A 21389-nucleotide genomic window follows, 5' to 3' on the forward strand; every position below is an offset into this window, starting at 1 on the left:
CCATCATTCTCATTCAGCACGTCAAACAGGCATTTTCAATCAATCCCCGTGCAGCGCTGTTACTGTTTGCTGTCGGCCAGGCAAAACAGTTGAACCCAGAGCCCATGATCAATCATTGTTTTAACCTTTTTAACTCCTTTTAGCACAACAGAACCGATGATCAATCATTGTTTTAACCTTTTTAACTCCTTTTAAAACATGAAAATAATTAATTAATTAATTATTCATCTCTTTTTTTAACTCTCTTATTTTAACACATGAAAGCAATTTTAACACATGAAAACAATTCATTACAAATTTCTTTTTTAACTCTATTATAACCAGTACTGGAGTTGAGGGGGGATGAGGGGGGATGGCATCCCCCCCTGAAATAAAAACGGTCAAAATCATCCCCCCTGTAAAACTGCCATCCCCCCATTCCATCCCTTATGTCATTTCATCAATGAATGTGGTATTACTGCTATTTCAACATTTAGAGTCATCACCAGAAAAATAACACCTGAAAAATAACTTATTTGACAATTTTCACTTGAAATAAGTAGGGAAATCTGCCAGTGGGACAAGATTTATCTTCTTATTACAAGCAAAAAAATCTTGTTCCACTTCCAAGTCTACTTGAAACAGGTGAAAATTGTGATGAGTCTTGTTTTCAGTGTAATTAGATTTTTTTTACTAAAATGAGACATTTTAACTAGAAATAAGACAAATATTCTTGTTAAGATTTTGAGTTTTTGCAGTGATCTATTTTACTTATCCTGTGAAGGACAGAGTCATATTGATAAGTTCAGAAAACAGTTTTTTATTGTTGTGTTTTGATGTATTTGATGTAAGCCCAGTGGATATTTAAAGCTTACAGAAGGCTGCATTTAACTGCTGCTATGTCATTCCTGTATTTCTGCAGGTGTTTTGGTCAGTGCTATTATTTGTAATGTATTATATTATTTGTAATCAGCACAAATTATCTGTCCCCATATGATAAAATCCACCATCCCCCTGATTTTTTTTTACAACTTGAGTACTGATTATAACCATGACACACGCACAGAGCAAAGTAGCATGAGCCTGCAAAATGAAATTGTGGTTGCAAGACCAATGTTAATGGATAAACTGCCAACTGATGTGAACCTCTCTGAAGCTTGCATTCAGCAGTACAAAGATACATGTCCCATCTTGCACAGACTGTATGTCACTGCACTAGTGATTGGTGTGTCTTCAGCTGCATGTGAAATCTCTTTTTCAACATTAACCGGCTTCACTCCTCTCCGCAGAACAATGCTGCATTCACGGAAGAGAGATTTAGTCATTTTGGCCCATGAGAAAGAGATTACAAGGAATCTTGACATGAATAGATTTGTGACAGAATTTGCCAAGAGCAGCCGCAGACTTGTCCTCTAGATGGTATCTGGGATAATAAGGATATACCCTGTAACCTAACCTGTTGCTTTATTACCCGCACATCTCATTGTGTTCTAAGTTCTACCTTTGTGTCGTTACCTCCTCTATCACCTTAGAAAAAGACAAAAAAAAAAACATTATTACCTGCATGTTCATACTGTTTGTTTAGTTATGAATGTGTTCTAAGGTCTACTTTTGATTGTGTCTTTACCTCCTCTATCACTTAGAAAAAAACTAAACTACCGGTAAACCAAAAAATGTTATCGCCTGCATGTTCATATGTTCAGTTATGGATTTAATTGAGAGAGGAGAAAACAAAACATTTTTTAAGGTGCAGTAGGCCTACGCTGGATTTTGCGCTAGTTTAGCATTGCCATTTTTATTTATTTTTTTGCCCCCCCGGGTAAGACTAATACCCACACCTGGGATCCTGGTAACAGCACTGATTTCAACCAGTCTCTTTATTTCAACTACATTGTGCTGGTGCTCGGCTGCAGGAGGAGCCGTGGGGCAGCAGATTTAAAAACCTGCTGCTGGTTTATAAATCTCTGAATGGTCTCGGACTAAAATACATCTCTGATACAAAAATACATTATGAACCAACCAGAACCCTCAGGTCTTCAGGGCCACGCCTACTTTCTGTACCCAGAGAAACAACCAATCAGAGGTCATCTTTTATGCTCCTCACCTGTGGGACAAACTCCCAGAATGCACCAGGGCTGCTGAAACTCAATTGCTTTAAGTCAATTTTTTTTTATTTACTGACATTTCAGTAATCGACCATGAAACACTACAACCTTTAGTTCTAGCATCTCATTTGTTTAATTATTTTAACTTGTGTCTGTCTGTCTTTCATTTCTGCTTTTAAACTCTTTTACTTTTTAATATAGTTTTAAAAAATATGTTTATGTTATGTTTATGTTATACTTTGAATTGTCTTGTACAAGGAAATGCACTATACAAATAAACTGGCCTTGCCTTACTGCTGCTGAAAAGGAAACCTTAAGAAAAAGAAAAAAAAGGAAATGGGCAGGTAACATCTCTGCAGACCCCTCACACCCAGGACACAGTCTGTTTGAACTCCTCCCCTCTGGACGGAGCTACAGAGCAATGTACGCTAAAACCTCCAGACTCAGAGACAGTTTCTTCCTCCAAGTTGTTGCTCTGATGAACTCTCATCACTCAGAGTCTCAGAGTAATCAAGCACTGTGCCATAATAACCAAAATCATATGCTGTAACAATGCACCTTTCAATAACCATGTCTACCCCATACAGTACTTCTGTACCTTTCACTTAAAAAAAAAGGTATATATGTTAATAAGAGCTGTCATTTGTCTATTTACTGTACAGTGAGTGAAAATAACCGAGTCAAATTCCCTGTCTTGTTTGACCTGACTTGGCCAAATAACATGATTCTGATTTTGAGGTAACTGGGTTCTGTTACATACACAAACTGCACAATGACACTTGTCAATGCTCATAAAACCTCAATTCAGAATATAAAAGTAGACTCTTGGCATAACACTTGAGTTTCACAAGCCTTAATTCCCACGCTGTTCACTAGGCTTGAATGTCTCACGAATGTACTGTCTCATCTTTGTCCTTTATGACTTATTTTTGTCAAAAGTAGGACTAGTGCTTGGTTTTTAGGCTGGAACTGACATTTCTGTTTCTGGCCCTCAAACGTTGCACTGGAAAAAACACTGTTAAGCATTTGTGTTTTTGTCATATATTTTATTTAAAATTATCTTCTTTTTTGTTATCTATAGCTGTAAAATTATATATTTGAATAACTTATTTTGAAATGTGTTGTATTGCACTATTATCAATCGCATATGCCAGATTTTATGGAAAATGTATGTTTGAACTGCTCAGATCAGACTTCAGGGAGCTTTTCAGCTTAAGGGCTCTTCTCAGAAAGTAATAATAATAACAACAACATTAATAATAATAATTAAAATAAAATAATTGAACAATTAAAAGAGTCCTTTTATCACATCAATTTTTATTTATTTATTTACAAGAGTTTGAGTGTGTTTTACATTCAGATGCAAGTGTTAGAGACTCATGTAAGATAATCTTTTTCAGAGCTCATTCATTTCAGGGCCATGGTAAGATGTGGCTGCTCTACATCTCTACAACTCGCTGCGCTCCGCGCTCTCTTCATGTTGTTTGATCTTTTCAGGGAGGATCTGAGTCAAAAATACAAACTTGTCTTTCTTCAGGTGCCGACCTGTTACCTGCTCCTTCAAATCAATGATCTGGTATTCTTCCTCTGTCCCATACTTTGGCCAGTGTACAAGTCCATCCCCATTGGGAGACCTACACAAACAAACATTATTATTAAAGACTTATTTTTCTTGTCCAAATTATAACTTAGAAGCAGTAATTCTTACCCAGTACGAGCAAAGTTGCCCCAGTAGCTCATCATGGTTCTGCTGAACTTTTCCTCCTCTTCAGAGCATCCATCTAAAATGTCAATGAATGGTTGAAACATTCAAGATTACAAGTTAACAAACCAAATAATTGAAGGTTTGTAAACTACACTTTTTTTTTTTATACTTTATTTTTCTATGTGCCACACCATAGTGACGTTCAGTATAACAACAAAAAAAACAACAACTAATATACATATATAGACATAAGACAGACACCAACCTCAACATATACACGAAGAAAAAAAAAATATATTAAAAGGACATATCTAAACAACAAACACAAACAAAGCAAAGAGATGCCTAACATGCCTTTAAATACCTTCTAACCCCCCTGTTACCTCCCTCCCCTATACATCCCTTACACTTCACTATCTTTTATGTATTAGCCAAAATTCCTATTTTCACAAATCCTTATTTCCATTCTTATTTCATAAACACAATACAACTAGAGGGACAGAGACGCACCATGAGAGCAAGTAAACAAACAAGTACATGACAATACCTCCACAGATAAAAAGATAATAATAAAAAAATAAAATAAAAAAAAAAAAGTTAAATTAAAAAAAACAAAAAACAAAACATTAAGTGCATTAAGTTCAGTTGTTAACTCCTCCATATTATTATTATTATTATTATTATTATTATTATTATTATTATTATTATTATTATTATTATTATACTCCTCCATATCTGTCAAATAATCCATTGACCGCCTCAGTATTAAGCTTTTAGGTGCATTTAGTTCTCTTCATGTCTTATGCTATCTTAGCATTTCACCCCCATTTTTTATATAGCTCTCCCATTTAGCCCACAGCATGTGTCTCATCCCAAGATTTCCTCTGATTTTACATGTTAACTGCTCCATTTCTTTTACTTGTTCCATTAAGTCTCGCCATTTCTCTAAAACTGGACTTGATTTCTGAAGCCAGTTTTTTGTTATGAGTTTAAGAGCTGTTATTCTTAAAATTCTTATAAGGTACTTATCCTCAGTTTTAACTATCTCTTTTGGCATTTTTCCTAACAAAGCAAACTCATAATCGATATTTAAAGCGACACTACGTAACTTTGCTGCGTTGCTGCAGCAGCAGCTCCACGCAACAGACGTGGGGAAAAGATCCTAATGGTTTAACTTTTCACCGGTTTCCTGCTCGGAGGCAGAACCACGCAGGCCAAGTATCTGATATAACAGAGTAAAAGAGTGAAAGAGTCGTCGGCTCGCTTTGGATCGCGGCTGTAACGACCAAACACACAGTAAAGCCTGATTTATGGTTCTGCGTTAAATCGACGCAGACCTACGGCGTAGGGTACGTGGCGACACGCAACGTACGGTGCGTGTCGCCGCGTACCCTACGCCGTAGGCTCTGCGTCGATTTAACGCAGGACCATAAATCAGCCTTAAGCCACAAACACTCACGCAGACCGGGTCGGATCAAAACACAGATTTTATTCCCCACTTCGCCAGCTAAACGCAGTTGCTGGCCAGCTCTCTGCGGTGCAATTAACCCCAATCTTCAGATAAAACTAGTTTGTTGAGGAAAAAATATTAACTCTTATTTGTAGCTGCAGAGGAAAAAAATAATCTCACGGGGAAAAAAAAAATATTGCTCACGCGTCGGAGCCTCTTCATCATAATATAACCGTCAAAAAAAAAGAAAAGAGAAGTAAGAGGGATACAAAACATGTACTGTATGTTGTACTATTATACAAATTTATTGAAACACATGGGTCTTCAGTAGGGATATGGATCCAGACCGTTAATAATCATTATTTTCTCCATATACCGCTCCCTGGCTTCCTTGTTTAAGGTATCCCGGTAAATTCCAGTTCCTTTCCAGCAGTTTAACATCTTTTTTTTTGCGTTCCTTCTGTTCACTTGGTGAAACAAAAGCGTCCCGTGTTCTCTCATCAAAACAAATGCAGCGACGGGACAGGAGTTTTCCGGCAGTACGCGCTGGTGCTCATGGGAAACGTAGTGTTCTTTCTGGTAAAACACTACCGATTTTGTCCACAAGATGCCGCCAAACTCAGAAAAGCTGAAAGTTACGTTGTGCTGCTTTAAGTCCAATTTCAAAATACAACAGATTTCTTTACCAATACTTGACCAATACATTTTCAGAATAGGACAGGACCAGAAGATGTGACTGTAATTAGCATGGTTTTCACCACGATCCTGCCAACATTTTGATGTTACTGATTGCTGGAATTTAGCTTGTTGGACAGGTGTTAGAAAATATCTCATCTGAATCTTCCATGCATATTCTCGCCAGAACAGAGATGCAGTTGTTTTATGTGAGGATAAACTTATATCTTCCCAATCGGGTTCAGATATAATAAGATCGAGTTCTTCTTGCCAACTTATTTTTTGTCTCAGTTCTTCTGGTTTGTCATCACTTTCTAAGATATTATATAATACCGATATATGATGTTTAACATTCACACATTTATAGTTCTTAACTAAAAATTGAATCAAAGGATGAAAGTCTCTAATTGTTTTCTTCTGTATATCACTGTTTTCCAGATAACTTCTAACTTGTAAATAACCAAAGAAATGGGAGGATGGCAGACCATATTCTTATTGTAATAATGTAAATTCCACAATACCTTTTTTATCTATTAACTGTCCGAATATACTCAATCCTTTTTTGCTCCAAATTTTAAATATACCCACTTCCTTGTTCGGTTTAAAGTCAGGATCTTTACTTATTTCTCTCAATAGTAACAGTTCATTTTGAATCTTTAGATCTCTCCTTACTTTATTCCAAGCAGTAAGTGCATTTTGAAACCATTTATTATCTATTTTTTGTTTGTTTGTTTGTTTTTGCTTAGAATGGAAGAAGTTTCCCCATCTCTCTACTTTGAAACAGTTCTATAGACCTCCATTCTGCTTTTATATCATCGTTTAGTAATGTTTGTAATGCCTGTATTTGGGCTGCATAAAAATAATTCTGCAAATTTGGGAGAGCCAGCCCCCCAAATCTTTTGGCCAATTTAAGTGTTTTCATTTTAACCCTGGGCTTTTTACTGTTCCATATAAATTTAATTAACATTCGATCCCAACATCTAAACGTAGCTGGACTAACATATAGGGGTAATGACTTAAATAGGAATAAAAATCTAGGAAGTATATTCATCCTGATAGTATCAATCTTTCCAAATAACGACAAAGGGACTAAACTCCATCTACCGGTATTTAGATCCTGTTTGATTCTTATTTCAAGTTTATCATAGTTACACTTATATAATTGTTATATATTCTTAGGTATTTCTATTCCTAAATATTTAATTTTCTCTCTATCCCATTTCCATGGGAATCCATTTTTTAACTCTATAGGAATGGGTTCTCCTAAGCTAATCGATTCACATTCACAGAGTTCTTTCTAATTTAGTTAAGTATAAAATAATGTTGTCAGCATACAATGCTAATTTATGGTGTGTACCTGCAATTTCTACCCCTTGTATTTCCTCATTCCTCCTGATACTAACAGCTAGTGGTTCAATACATAAGGCAAAAATGAGTGGTGAGAGAGGGTCTCCCTGTCTCGTACCTCTTCTAAGTTCGAAGGAGCTTGATAGTGTTCCATTACCTCTGACTTGTGCTTTTGAGATTCCATACATAGTCTGTAACCAAGAAATAAAAGTATCACTAAAACCAAAGCTTTGACAGGTCTCAAAAATAAAAGGCCATGCCACTCTATCAAATGCTTTTTCTGCATCTAAGGTGAGTATGAGTGCCTGCCTTTCATTTTTATGTACTTGTTCTATTATATTCAATGTACGTCTAACATTATCTGATAATTGTCTATTTATAATAAACCCTGTCTGGTCTAAATTTATAATATCAGGTACAATTTTAGCTAATCTGTCGGCTATGATACTGCTTAGCAACTTTTGGTCCACATTTAATAAAGTTATAGGTCTGTATCCTTCACATTGTGATGGGTCCTTACCTTCCTTGTGTATAATTGTTATTATAGAGTTACACCATGTATCTGCCCATATTCCCTGTGTAAGTGCCCAGTTAAATGTTTTATGCAAGATAGGAGTAAGTTGGGTTTTGAATATTTTATAAAATTCTCCAGTAAAGCCATCGCTGCCTGGGCTCTTGTCTAACTTTAATCTCTGGATAACTTTGGATATCTCTTCCACAGTAATTGGTGCAGTGAGGCTTTGATTCTGTAAATCTGTCACTTGTGGAAGATTCAAGCCTTGCAGATAATCTCTCGACTGATACTGAGTTTCTCCCTTGTCTGAACTATATAATTGTTTGTAATACTCAGCGAATTCTTCTACAATCTCCTGTTTACTTGTTAGCTTCTTATTTGTAACTTTATTCTTAATAAAGACAATATTAGATTTTGTCTGCTGTTTTTTCAATTTGTAAGAAAGTATCTTTAGTGATTTTACGCCTCCATCGTAATATTTTTGTTTAGTGAAAGTCAGAGCTCGTTCTACTCTCTCAGTTAACAGATCATCTAGTTCTTTTCTTGTTTTCTTTAATTCTACCATGATAGAGGCACCCCCTGTTGCTTTATGATTTTTTTCTAATTCCTTTATCTTAAGTTCAAGATATTCAACTTTTCTCTCTCTTTCCTTTTTTTTCCAGGATGAAAAACAAATAATTTCCCCTCGAGTAACGGCTTTCAAATGTATACCAAATGTATCAAATCATATATCAAATGTATGTAAACTACACTTACCAGAAAATGTCACATGGGAAGTCGTGAAACACCATCCCAGCACCGTAAAGATCTCATCGCCATGGTCACTTCTAACAAAGCTTGGTCTTTTTTTCTGCAGAGCTTGGGGAGGATACTGGTACTCGTACAAGTACACAGGGGCGCCTGCATCTGGTATCAGTCAAATGAATGTCATGTTTTTTTCAGAACAATTAAAATATTAAAACAGTGACTATTTGTTTGGATAATATTGTTAAAAAAAATACCTCTGTGAGCATTTGCAACTTCAATGGCTGGAATGTTAAACAACATATCTCCAATCATCTCAGTGAATCCATCTCTGATTCTCACTCTGTCTTCTCCAGTTCCAATATATTCATTTGCAATCAAATCTCTGGTTAATGCATCTTTGGGCTATACAGAATGAGAAATATAAAAGGCTGATCAGGCCAAACAAACAAAAGCACAAACACTGGAATATCAGGACATCCGTGTCTTACATCAGGGTAGAACATGAATATAAAGTTCATAAAATGTTCCCGGTCCATTCCTTCAGTCCAGTTTGGAGGAGCAAAATACTGATGGAAGAAAACCCAACTTTATTCAGCATGTCAGCAGATATGCACAGTATTGAAATAAAGCTCTGGTTTCCCACATTTAAAATTAAGAAAGGAAACATTTACAAACAGCACTTACACTAGGAATCAACCATCCTCCTTCGTGATTATTGATGCCTGTCATGAATGGCACAGTGAGGAGCTCGTGTTTATCGAACAGCTCACGTACAGGTTTTCTCAAGAAGTGTCCATCAATAGTTACAATGGTTCTCACACTAGGATCCTTGACAAAAGAAAACAAGTACAAACAAAACTGAATACAGTATCAACAATAAATGTAAACGGCTACATAATTGACATGTTGCAGAAAACAACAAATATCAATTCTGAACAGCATCTCACACTTGTAAATGTCTTTATGGTATCAATATCCAGGCTTCTCATGCATTTACCAATCTTCTCTGTGCTTTCAAGGCTGCAGCCTGATGCATTTGCAACCATCTGAGAATACAAGCAACACAATTTATACATTTAAAAACTCATATTGTCTTTACTATACACCAAATAAAGCCTATACATAAGCAGAGATAGCACACCTGCATCACTGGTACAGGATCACCTCCCACAAGCGGTGTTATTGCAGCAGTACCACTCTCAGCAATACCACGGTGGAATAGACCATCAGATAATGGTGAGAGAAGCTGTTGATCCAAATAAGGACAGCATTTAAAATTCATTTTGCTGAAAGTTTGGCAGTATAACAACTTTCACCAGCTCTGATCTTACCAGAAGGGATACACTAGATCCGCCAGCAGACTCCCCAAATATAGTTACTAAATCTGGGTCTCCTCCAAAGTTGTGAATGTGCTCTTTGATCCACCTCAGAGCTTCAATCTGGTCCAGCAGGCCAAAGTTCCCAGAGACGTGCTCATCTCCAGTACTGCACAGATCATGTAGTAGACATTTCAGTTATTGTTTAACCAAACTATGTTCCAACTGCTCAGTAACACATATTACCTGAAGAAGCCCAAAATGCCCAATCTGTACTGGATCAGAACCACAACTACATCCTGGTAGGCAGCCATGGCAGAGCCATCATACATTGAAGCAGACCCCGAAGCAAAGCCACCACCATGGATCCACACCATGACCTGAAAAAAAGCAATGAAAAGTTTCTTTCTCAGCCTCTGAAAAAACTAGAAAAATAAGTCAGAATCAGTTAAGAAGTTAAACTATCTCGTATCAAAATACTGACTTTGTGTTCCTGATACTTTGAAAATTATAATTTTGCTTTCAAAAATCAAAAAAAAAAAAAAATGAATCTGGTTATAATGTAATGCCTTATTGCTTTTGTTTTTTATGTTTTAAAAAAAAAGTCAAAACCCATCAGCTTGTGTTTTAAAATGAGTAGCCTGATAAATATGACCATCATGCTATAAAACTACCAAACCTTTCTGAAAATAAATAAACACAAACTTGCAGGAAGGGTTCTTACAGGGAGCTTGGCGTCAGGAGCTTTGCCCGCAGGAGTGTAAATGTTGAGGTAAAGACAGTCTTCTGAAGTGTCTGGGAGCTCCATCAACGACTCACCAATTTTTTCAGCTAAATCCAATAAAATCTCTCTACTTTGAATGCATCTGTGAAGAGAGACATTTATAATCAGCAGGTTTTAAACAAAATTCCTCCAACTGTGGTGTACCAGAAGTAAGTGCATGTGCCTTACATGGGTGGCTGCTTGGTGGCATCTCTCACTCCTTCCCATCCTTCTGCAGGCTGAGGTGCAGTCAGTCTAAGGGAGGGGCCCAGGGGAGGCTTGGCAAACGGGATGCCCAGGTAGGCGTGGACCCCGGTCTCCTTGCCTTTTACGCTGACATACTCTCCTCTCAGGCTCCCAAGCTTAGTGTGGACTTGCGGTGCTGTTAGGGTAATAGTTGTCAATTAGAGAAGTAATACAACACTTCACAGTTTTGAAATCTTATTTCCCAATAAAGAAAACCACCCTTGTACCATGTATTGTCTACAAGTTGTTCAATACAATTAAGTAAAGGAAATGTGAATGCAGCTGACAGGTCAGGCTTTGTGCTTGTTTATAATCAGATGGAGCCATAGACTGTATAAAGCCAACTGGACAAACCCTCCATGACATCCCCAGTAGATTTCTGAAGAGTGGACTTGAAGTGTGGTTTTTGACCCATGGGGGATGCCATGATGGAGTGTATTTTAAATCCATTTTCCGACCTACTGGAAACACTGTCTTGACCGAGGCTGATTCTGGCCCAACCTCCGTTTTTTTCAGAAATGGCTAAATGGGTGAAATGAACAAGCCTGGCAGCCAGAACCAAGCATCAAGAATCTAACATCCGTATTGAGACCAACCTGGAAGTTGTTTTTTTTAAATGCATTTCCTCGACTGATTCTCTTACTTATGGCTCCATAAGTGAGTCAATTTCCAACTGGCTCCGATGTTAAAATATCTAACTTTGCAGAATAAATAAACATATTTACACCGTGGTTCAAAACACGACAGGCTGCAGGCTGGAGAAAGTCCCTTATAAGATAAGATAAGATAATCCTTTATTTCTCCCTCAATGGGGAAACTCACTTTGTTCAGCAGCAGTACACGTAACACACACATGCAGGGGAGGGGTAAAAAAAAGTAAAGTGTAAAAAATACATATAATTACCAAATATAGATGGTATATACAGTACATTGCAATGGAAATAAGAGAAGTGCGTAAGAAAAAAGAAACAGTGCAAAAAAAGCAGGTAGAATGTGTGTGAGGTAGACAGACAGATGTTACACATATGGTATTGCACATCTTGTTATTGTTATTGAACGTGTTATTGTCCGTTATTGCACATGTTATTTATTGTATGTTAGCTACTGAGAGCAGGCCTAGTTGTAGAGTCTGATGGCAGCGGGGAGGAAGGACCTGCGATGCCTCTCAGTGACGCATCGCGGGTGACGAAGCCGGTCGCTGATGGAGCTCTCCAGGGCTCTGACAGTCTCATGAAGGGGGTGGGAGACATTGTCCATGATGGATGACAGTTTATCCACCATCCTCCTCTCCCCCACCACCTCCACAGGAAGGAGACTGCAGCCCCGGACAGAGCCGGTTTTCCTCACCACTTTGTCCAGTCTCTTCCTCTCTGCTGCAGTGATGCTGCTGACCACACCATCAAAGATGGTCGACGCCACCACAGAGTCATAGAAGGTCGTCAGGAGGCCGTCCCTCACTCCAAAGGACCTCAGTCTGCGCAGCAGGTGGAGTCTGCTTTGGCCTTTCTTATAGAGTGCCTGAGTGTTTACAGTCCGGTCCAGTTTTTTGTTCAGGTGAACACCCAGGTACTTGTAAGAGCCCACTATCTCTATGTCCATTCCCTGGATGTTCACCGGCGAGGGGGGGACTTTGCGCCGGCAGAGGTCCGCTACCAGCTCCTTCGTTTTTCCAGCATTTATCTGGAGGCGGTTCCGCTGGCACCAGTCCACAAATCTGTGGTTCAGTTCCCGGTACTCCCTCTCGTGTCCGTTGTTGATGAGACCGTCGATGGCTTGAGTCATCCGAGAACTTCTGTAGGTGGCAGTTTGTTTTGTGGTGGGTGAAGAGGAGGGGAGCCAGGACGGTCCCCTGTGGAGCTCCTGTGCTGCAGACCACCGTGTCCGACACACGGCCTCCTGTCCTTACAAACTGTGGTCTGTTTGTGAGGAGGTCCAGGACCCATGATGTCAGCGAGTGGCAGAGTCCAGCATGGTGCAGTTTGTCCCTCAGCAGCTCTGGCTGGATGGTGTTTAAGGCACTGGAGAAATCATAAAACATGATCCTCACAGTGCTTCCAGCCCGCTCTGGGTGGGCCAGGGACCTCTGCATGAGGAAGATGACGGCGTCCTCAACCCTGATGCTCGGCTGGTAGGCGAACTGCAGTGGGTGGGTGGAGCAGCTCACCAGGGGGGCAGGTGGTGGAGGACCAGCCTCTCCAGGGTCTTTGCCAGGTGCGCTGTCAGGGCCACCGGCTTGAAGTCGCTGGGGCGAGATGAATTGGGCACCAGTACCACGCAGGACTCTTCCACAGCTGTGGTACCTTGTGCAGCCTCAGGCTAAGGTTGGAGATGTGCTCCACAATCCTGCACAGTTGCCTAGAGCAGGATTTGAGCAGCCTGGAGGTGATGCCATCTGGACCTGTCGCCTTCTTCACCTTGAGCCTGGCCAGTCCTCTCTCCACCTGCATGCACCATGCTGGGCGGGGGTTGGTGAGGGGGCTGGGCGGGGTTGCAGGGGGGGGGGGGTTGGTGGGTTCGGTGGAATAGGGAGTTGGCTGGGGGGTTGTGGAGGGGGAGTAGCAGGGGTCGGGGTTGAGGTGTGAGTCCTTGGAGCAGCAGGGGCTCCAGTCGGGGGAAGTTGCAGCAGGTCTGGGTGGGTGGGGGCAGGGGTTGGTTGTTCAAACTTGTTGAAAAACCTGTTCAGGTGATTCACCCACTCCTGATCCCTGGCCAGCGCAGGTCTGGAGTTGTTACATTATTATGCAAAAAGTTGTGACTTTATTTAATTTAACCTGATGGCGTATGTAAAACTTACTCCAACGTACAATTGTCTTGGATGTGAAATCAATCCATCTATGGCAGTGGTCCTCACTCCGGGGGCCTGTACTACGAAGCAAGTTCAACATATCCAGGATATCTTTTCCTTATCCAGATTCACTAAGCGGGACAATTGCAATCACGCTAAGCGGTCACACGACAGTGGTTATCAACTCGGTATATCAACCCAGGTTTCTCCAATCTGGATATGAGCGCGTGCACATAAAAGGGGCAGTGTTTTCAGCGCATGACCAATCGCAAGCATGGAGAAGTCCGCTGTCAGAGCCGCTTATTTCAGTAGCGAAGAGCAAACAATAATTTTACGGAAATATGATGAGTATAGGCATATAATACAGGCAAAAAGCAACACAGTTGCAGCTGCAAAATGCAGGAAAGACAGCTGGCAAAAGATCGCTGACTGTATAAATGCGTAAATTCATAGGGATATAAACATATATTTGAATATTCTGGGAATCTTAATCTTAAACTGTAAACCATGATCAGCAATATTAAAATAATAAACGGCTTGCAATATTTCAGTTGATTTGTAATGAATCCAGAATGTATGACATTTTTTTGTTTTTGTGTTTGCATTACAGAAAATCACAATATTCTAATTTTCTGAGACAGTCCTGTATATATTGGTTCTATAACTATTGTTGTTGACCGATAACTTGTGCTGATGCTGTACCAAAGAATTGGGTTTTTTTATTTATTTTATTTAATTTTTTATTTTTTCTGGAGGGGGGTATTTAGTATTTTAAAGTGACTTCTCAGAATGTTCGAGGGACGAAATTGAAAATCCCTTTTTTTGCTATCCCCTTACAAATGCATCTTCTTTTTGATTTCTTCTTGATTTCTTTATTTAATTGGTATTAGTTTTGGATTGACTGTACATCGGATTTTGGGTGATGATTTGTTTTATTAGGGTTAGGGTTAATTAGGTTAGGGTTGATTGATTTATTTTTTATTTTCTCCTCCACCTCTTTTTTCTTTTTTTCCTTTTTTCCTTTTTTTTTTTTTTTTTTTGGATCGTTCATACAGGGAAAGCAAAGGGGTTTTGGTGGTCCCAGAATACGCGTTCTCTTCGGAGGGATCCTCTCACGATCCGCGCACAGAGCTCCACTGGATTCTCTTCGAAAGGGCATGCCATTTTCCAAGAGAGCTGATTGGTCAGTGGGCGGTGCTTTTACACCCGGCGATCTGTATCTCGAACATAACCTGCTCCGGAGCAGGTTAGCGGTTCAGCATAAGTTACCATGGCGATGTTTCCCGGTAAGAAGTGAACCACCGTCGTAGTCCTGAAAACCCAGGGTTAAACCTGAAGTTACCTCGCTAACCCCAAATCCCGCTTCGTAGTACAGGCCCCGGGTCCTCGAGAGCTGCTGTCCTGCATGTTTTGGATGTTTCCCTGCTCCAGTAAACCCTGATACAGATGACTGTGTCACCAACAGAACTGTGCAGACCTGGAGGAAACATTGGTGATGACCACTAATTAGAATCAGGTATGTTGATGCAGGGAAACATCAAAAACATGCAGGACAGAAGCTCTTGAGGACCAGGAGTGAGGACCACTGATCTATGGAGATCAAAACCCTTTCTGCCACAAATATGGACACCACTTTATGATAAGACTGCCCTTATAATGGATTTATACACCATTTAAACAAATAGTTGATTATTAGATTGTAAAACCTTCAAAAAACAACACTAATAAGTAGATATAAAATATTAAAATAAAAAAGAGCAATAGTGGTCCTGCTTGACAACTTATGATCCGAACTGTCCCCCTTTATCTTAGTAGAAAGCCAATCCAGGCCATCCTGGCTTAGGAAAAAGATAACTCAAGCAATGATCTAAGGTTTGGTACTATAGCCTAAAGATAACTGTGGCAAGTATGGGTCACTACTGCTCTTTATAACAGATTACAACTACTTATTAGTGTTTTATAAAGAGTCTAGAATCAACAACTTATTTCTAAACGTTCATAAACCCTTTATGAGGGTTGTCTTACTATAAAGTAGCACCCAAGACTCCTTAACCATTAAAAATAAAGGTTTGGGCTACTGGTTGGACAGAAAAAGTGATTAAAAGATACATTATTATTTCGGTTTTAGTACATCATCATTTCTGTAACATAGAATGTTGATTATTTAGTAAACAGAGGGGACAACATCTGTTCACCTTTTCATTATTTTGTGGTGCTGAGGTAGATGGCTGGTTTGAACTAAATATGACATTATTCTTGTGTTAATATTTTATTTTGAAAAGATTGTTTGAATTGCCACTACTGGATTGTTATTTACAAATTTTCCTAAAGAAAAAGAAAACAATAAAACTGATTTCCATCATAGCCTTTTCCCCCCATTAGTCTCTGCCAGGTAAAATAAAGGCTGAGTTATTGTATCACACTGTCACCCTTGGCCACAGTGAGCATACAGGTGAAAGGTAATAATGAGTAATACCTCCCATATGCTCATTGGATTTCTAGTTCATATATCATCACGTGTCCTCATATGACTTATTAAACTCTCCTGTCCAACAAAAACATTGCAATAATACCAGGCTACAAGATGGCCTTGGAGAAGGAACAGCCTGGGTCTGAACTGATAAGGTGCAGGTTTAAATATAGTCTGCGGCCCCCAGATCAGATCACTTCTGAGGCAGACAGAGAGTTGCAGGCTTGACCTCCAGAATGCATTATGTATAACTATAACGCCGGGTGATTTTGCGTAAATAAAACTACTAAAACAAATATCTTGTCCTGGCTCTATGTGATCAAAATACTCGGTGAGAAGCAGCTAGGCTGATCTCAACACGCTATTGTGAAATCATCCACCCTCTCCACAAATCAATGTCATGTCATTCAACACATACATTTCCAGTTTTGTACGTTGATTCTCGTACCATGAATGAAAAGTACACAGGAGGACTTGTCCACTTATTGTGCAACTAAATCATCTGAAACCAAGAATACAGACTCACAAATACCTTTTTATTTTCCGTTCATTGTACTCGCTCACTTCTGTTATGGTAGGGTTGGTAAAGTATTCATTATTATATCACCAACATTTTCAAATGATTGACTTTGTTTATTGCTTTGTTTATTGCTCGTTGTGCAGTCATATCAACATTGTTTGACAAATAGGCCAAATCCACTTTGAAAATGCAATAAAACACAGGACTGACATAATCGTTTTGCTCACGAAAAAAAGGAAAACCGAGACATTTAGACTCCTTTGAAGTCGAAATGCGCATTTATAAAAAGTGGATGTGCAAAGAAAAGAGTACGTACCGTGGAGATCTGCAGAAGCGCAGAGGGATGAAACAAACATTAGAAAGCACGTTTGCTTCACACGGATCTCCATGGTCGTCTGGAGGGGGACTGCTCAACTGCTGGACCTTTTAGACATAAGTAGAAACACTTTGCCACTCCTATGAACTTTTCAGAGAAACGCTAGACCTGTATGTTCATGTTTGCTACAGCATATGACATGACTACTTCTGTTTAAGCAGCAAGTAGCGATGATCTCACCTTTATGGTTACCAGCGGTTTCATTATATCGTAAAACCCTCCTCCTTTCACCTGTGTGCCTGTCATATACCGAACAACATAGTCTATAGGTGAACATGACTAACTCGGGTGAAGGTGCATTGAAACCAGTCTCATTATTTCAACTACATTGTGCTGATTCTCAATTCAATTCAATTCAATTCAATTTTATTTATATAGCGTCTCATACAACAGATGTTGTCTCTAGACGCTTTCCAGAGATCCAGAACATGAACATAAACATAAACATAAACATAAACATAAACCCCCGAGCAATTATTATATAAACAATGGCAGGTAAAAACTCCCCTAGTGGGAGAAAAGCCTTAAGCCAAACAGTGGCAAGAAAACTCCCCTTTAGGAGGGAAGAAACCTGGACCAGGACCAGGCTCATAAGGGGGGACCCTCCTGCCGAAGGCCAGACTGGGGGAGTCAGGGACGTCAGCAGCACACAGCAGGCAGGTGGAAGCAGCAGCGGGATGACCAGAGGGGGGGGGGGGGGTGCAGGCAGGCGGAAGCAGCAACAGCAGACATCCACGTACGCAGGTGGAAGCAGCAACGGGATGACCGGGGATGGGGGGGGGGGGTCCCGGGAACACAGGCCAGAACGCAGCTCCCGAGGCCCCAGCCTGCAAACATGCACAAAAGAGAAAAAAGGGTGCCGGCACAAGAAACTACAGGAACGATGGACAAAAATGATAGCTATGAGATATTTATAATAAATAAAAATGGTAATGGAGAAGAGAGGGGGGGGTCACGTGACCGGCCAGACAAGATGGCAGCTTAGACTCTTCGCGCTTGCCCTAACCTCCCCGTTTTTGACTCTGAAAAGCACCGTCAATGATAACTCGAGGACGGTTGCAAACCACGAGGCGGCGCTGGGCGCACTGGAACTCAAGATGGCGGACATGGAGGACAGGAATAGACGCTGCAACATACGCATCATCGGCTTGAAAGAGGGTGTCGAGGGATCGAACGGCGTGCAATACCTGAACCGCACACTCCCGAAGTGGTTCCCGTCTCTTCAGCCTGGGCAACCGGAGATCATGCGGGCCCACCGCATATACAATGGACGTCCTGCAGGAGACCGGCCCCGCACTCTCATCTTCAACGTACTCCGCTACACGACACGGCAGGATATTCTCCGGGCGGCGAGGAAAGACCCGGTCACCATTGACGGCAGGAGAGTGAGATTTGCCGCCGATTATAGTAATCACACAGTCAAGCGGCGTCAGGCTTTCACCCAGGCGATGGACACCGCGCGCGAGAGAGGGGTTGAATTTTTCCTCCTCTATCCAGCGACCCTCAAAGTCAAGGATGGTTCGGATTATCGTGTCTTCAACAACCCCAGAGAAGCGGAGGATTTCCTCAACTCTCAGCCGAGAACGACGCAGGAGAGGTCCCCTCGGGCTCTGGCTGGCGGGGCTGTGAGCCGACACACGCGGGCCGGCGCCGCGCAGGCGGCGGCGGCGGAGGATCCATAGCGTCCCCGTCACATCGCCTGGATGGATGTGGGACTCATCAGCTGATAATATTCCTGAACGATGTATGCCGCAACGGATCACGGTGAATGGACATCTCTTTTTCTTTCACGCTTCATATTCCATTTAACTTTATGCACTTGCTCTAGTGGTGGAACAAGGTAATTCGCATATAAGACTTTATTTCTGCATTTTGAACATTCTTAAAGTGACTGTTTAGTTTAAAGACTGGATTTCTCCAGATGCGGGTTTAATCCCTCTTATATATTTTTTTTTTTTCTACTGCTCTTATTGACAGTCTGAGTTGCTCTAATATTTTAATTTATTTTATTTATTTTTAATTGATTGATTTATTTATTTTTTCTTTCTAAAGTGTCAGTCACTGCTGTCATAGTTATAAGTTGGCGTCGTATATGCTCAGCATTTTGAACTTTCTTGAAGGGACTGTTTAGCTTCAAGGCTGGACATTTTTTTTTTTTTTTTTTTTTTTTTTTTAATTGATTTATTTATTTATTTATTTATTTTTTTAATTGATTTATTAATTTTTTCTTTCTAAAATGTCACTCACTGCTGTCATAGTTATAAGTTGGCGACGTATATGCTCAGCATTTTGAACTTTCTTGAAGGGACTGTTTAGCTTCAAGGCTGGACATTTTTTATTTATTTTTATTTTATTTTATTTATTTATTTTAAATTGAGTGATTTATTTATTTATTATTATTATTTTTTTTTTTTAATTAATTAATTTTTTTTTTCTTTCTAAAATGTCAGTCACTGCTGTCATAGTTATAAGTTGGCGACCTATATGCTCAACATTTTGAACATTCTTAAAGTGACTGTTTAGTTTAAAGATTGGATTTCTCCAGATGCGGGTTTAATCCCTTTTATAAGGCGAAAATCCCCCTTTTTTATTTCTACTGCTCTTATTAACAGTCTGAGTTGTTCTAATATTTTAATTTATTTTATTTATTTATTTATTTTTAATTGATTTATTTATTTATTTTTTCTTTCTAAAGTGTCAGTCACTGCTGTCATAGTTATAAGTTGGCGTCGTATATGCTCAGCATTTTGAACTTTCTTGAAGGGACTGTTTAGCTTCAAGGCTGGACATTTTTTTTTTTTTTTTTTTTTTTTTAATTGATTTATTTATTTATTTATTTTTTTTTTTTAATGGATTTATTAATTTTTTCTTTCTAAAATGTCACTCACTGCTGTCATAGTTATAAGTTGGCGACGTATATGCTCAACATTTTGAACTTCTTAAAGTGACTGTTTAGCTTCAAGACTGGATAGATTTTTTTTTTTTTTTTTTTTTTTTTTCTTCTCTTTCTCTCTCTTCTAATAATATCAGTCACTGCTGTCATGGTTATGTGCAATGTCAACAACTTTGATCTTCATGAGTGTTATAAGTTACCGTTGTCACCACAGAATTCCTGCTGGATTTGATTTATCTTTAGTTTTATGGTATATTGCAGCCTTAGCAGAGGGGCATTTCTGTTTTTACACGCTCAAGAGATTTTCTCACATCAGGGGGTAGATCTCAGTTTTGCCCTTGGTGTAGCCAACACTTTAATAGTTTTAATTATGGCTATTGTGTTGTATCTCATGCATCATAAATAGGTCGGTACATTTTTACACGCAGCTCCTTGTGCACGGTTCATGCATGTAGTTCTAAGTATTGAAGGGATGACTTCTTTGACATGTTTTTCGTTATTGATACAGTCTGGGAGGGGAGGGGCTGGCTGCTGCTGCCCTACTGCTGCCCTATTTCCGACTATGGTCACGGAATCAAGTATTAGGGAAGGTTTGTTAGTTAGGGCATATTTCTGGCCCTTTCGGGGGGTGGGTTGGGTGGGGGTTGGGTTTAAACGTTTATTTTATTTTTTCACTATTTGTTTTGATGTGGAGCGGCTCACATCGTGGATTTTGTGTTCACATTCTGTTTGTGTGGTGGGAGAGAGGCTTGACTGTTTTAAGTTATACTCACATCTGCTTGGGTTCATCATTTCAGAGGGTCGCAGGGGCTGTTTTCATGTCTCTGTCCGCATCCGCTATAGAGGCTTCATTCTAAATTATGCCTGAACTTAATATTTTGAGCTGGAACGCGGGCGGCCTGAATAGCCCTCACAAGAGGATTAGCACCTTGAGTTTATTTCGCAGAAGGAGAATAGATGTTGCATTGGTACAGGAGACGCATCTCTTGGCTGCTGATGTCAGACGCCTGGCAGATAAACATTATCATGTGATAGCTTCCTCCTCGTCTGGTACGAAGACCAAGGGTGTGGCGGTTGTTGCCAGACGTAACTTTAAAGTTAAAATCCATGACACATGCTCTGACAAGGAGGGCAGGCTGGCAATTGTGAAGACAGAAATTAGCAGCAGGAAAGTTGCCTTCATATCGGTGTATGCGCCAAACTGTTTTGATAGGGTCTTTTACGAAAACTTGACAAATAGTATGCTGGAACTGAATGATTATTCGTTAGTGGTGGGGGGAGACTTTAACGCTGTTTGGAGTGCAGCCAATGACAGGTCAAGTAAATCCGAGACAAGGGATCAGAAACTAGCGTCCACAGCTTTACAGACGTGGGCTAGCAGCTTGGGGCTCACAGATCTGTGGCGTTCGACTAATCCATCAATCAAAGACTACTCCTTTTTCTCTGCTCGACACAAATCTTGCTCAAGAATTGACTACATATTTGCGTCCCCTAAACT

At 39.9% G+C, this 21389-nt stretch overlaps 1 protein-coding gene across 1 annotated transcript in view; it reads right to left on the reverse strand.

Annotated features, from left to right (window-relative positions):
• Positions 1–3381: 3381 nt before the first annotated feature.
• The window catches only part of ces2b (carboxylesterase 2b), a 31580-nt gene continuing 13572 nt past the window's right edge, over positions 3382–21389 (reverse strand). Inside the window, exons 15-29 of the mRNA XM_061722794.1 lie at positions 18186–18733; positions 18005–18124; positions 16939–17017; positions 10791–10983; positions 10563–10704; positions 10085–10218; positions 9854–10007; positions 9664–9768; positions 9470–9568; positions 9207–9350; positions 9011–9088; positions 8777–8924; positions 8532–8681; positions 3793–3865; positions 3382–3718 (exon numbers count right to left, since the gene is read on the reverse strand). Coding sequence (XP_061578778.1) covers positions 3532–3718; positions 3793–3865; positions 8532–8681; positions 8777–8924; positions 9011–9088; positions 9207–9350; positions 9470–9568; positions 9664–9768; positions 9854–10007; positions 10085–10218; positions 10563–10704; positions 10791–10983; positions 16939–17017; positions 18005–18124; positions 18186–18733 — 2354 coding nt within the window. The 3' untranslated portion in view covers positions 3382–3531. The remainder of the gene's footprint in view (positions 3719–3792; positions 3866–8531; positions 8682–8776; positions 8925–9010; positions 9089–9206; positions 9351–9469; positions 9569–9663; positions 9769–9853; positions 10008–10084; positions 10219–10562; positions 10705–10790; positions 10984–16938; positions 17018–18004; positions 18125–18185; positions 18734–21389) is intronic.

This window comes from Cololabis saira, chromosome 5 (genome assembly GCF_033807715.1).
Source record: "Cololabis saira isolate AMF1-May2022 chromosome 5, fColSai1.1, whole genome shotgun sequence".
Classification (NCBI taxonomy): Eukaryota; Metazoa; Chordata; class Actinopteri; order Beloniformes; family Belonidae; genus Cololabis; species Cololabis saira.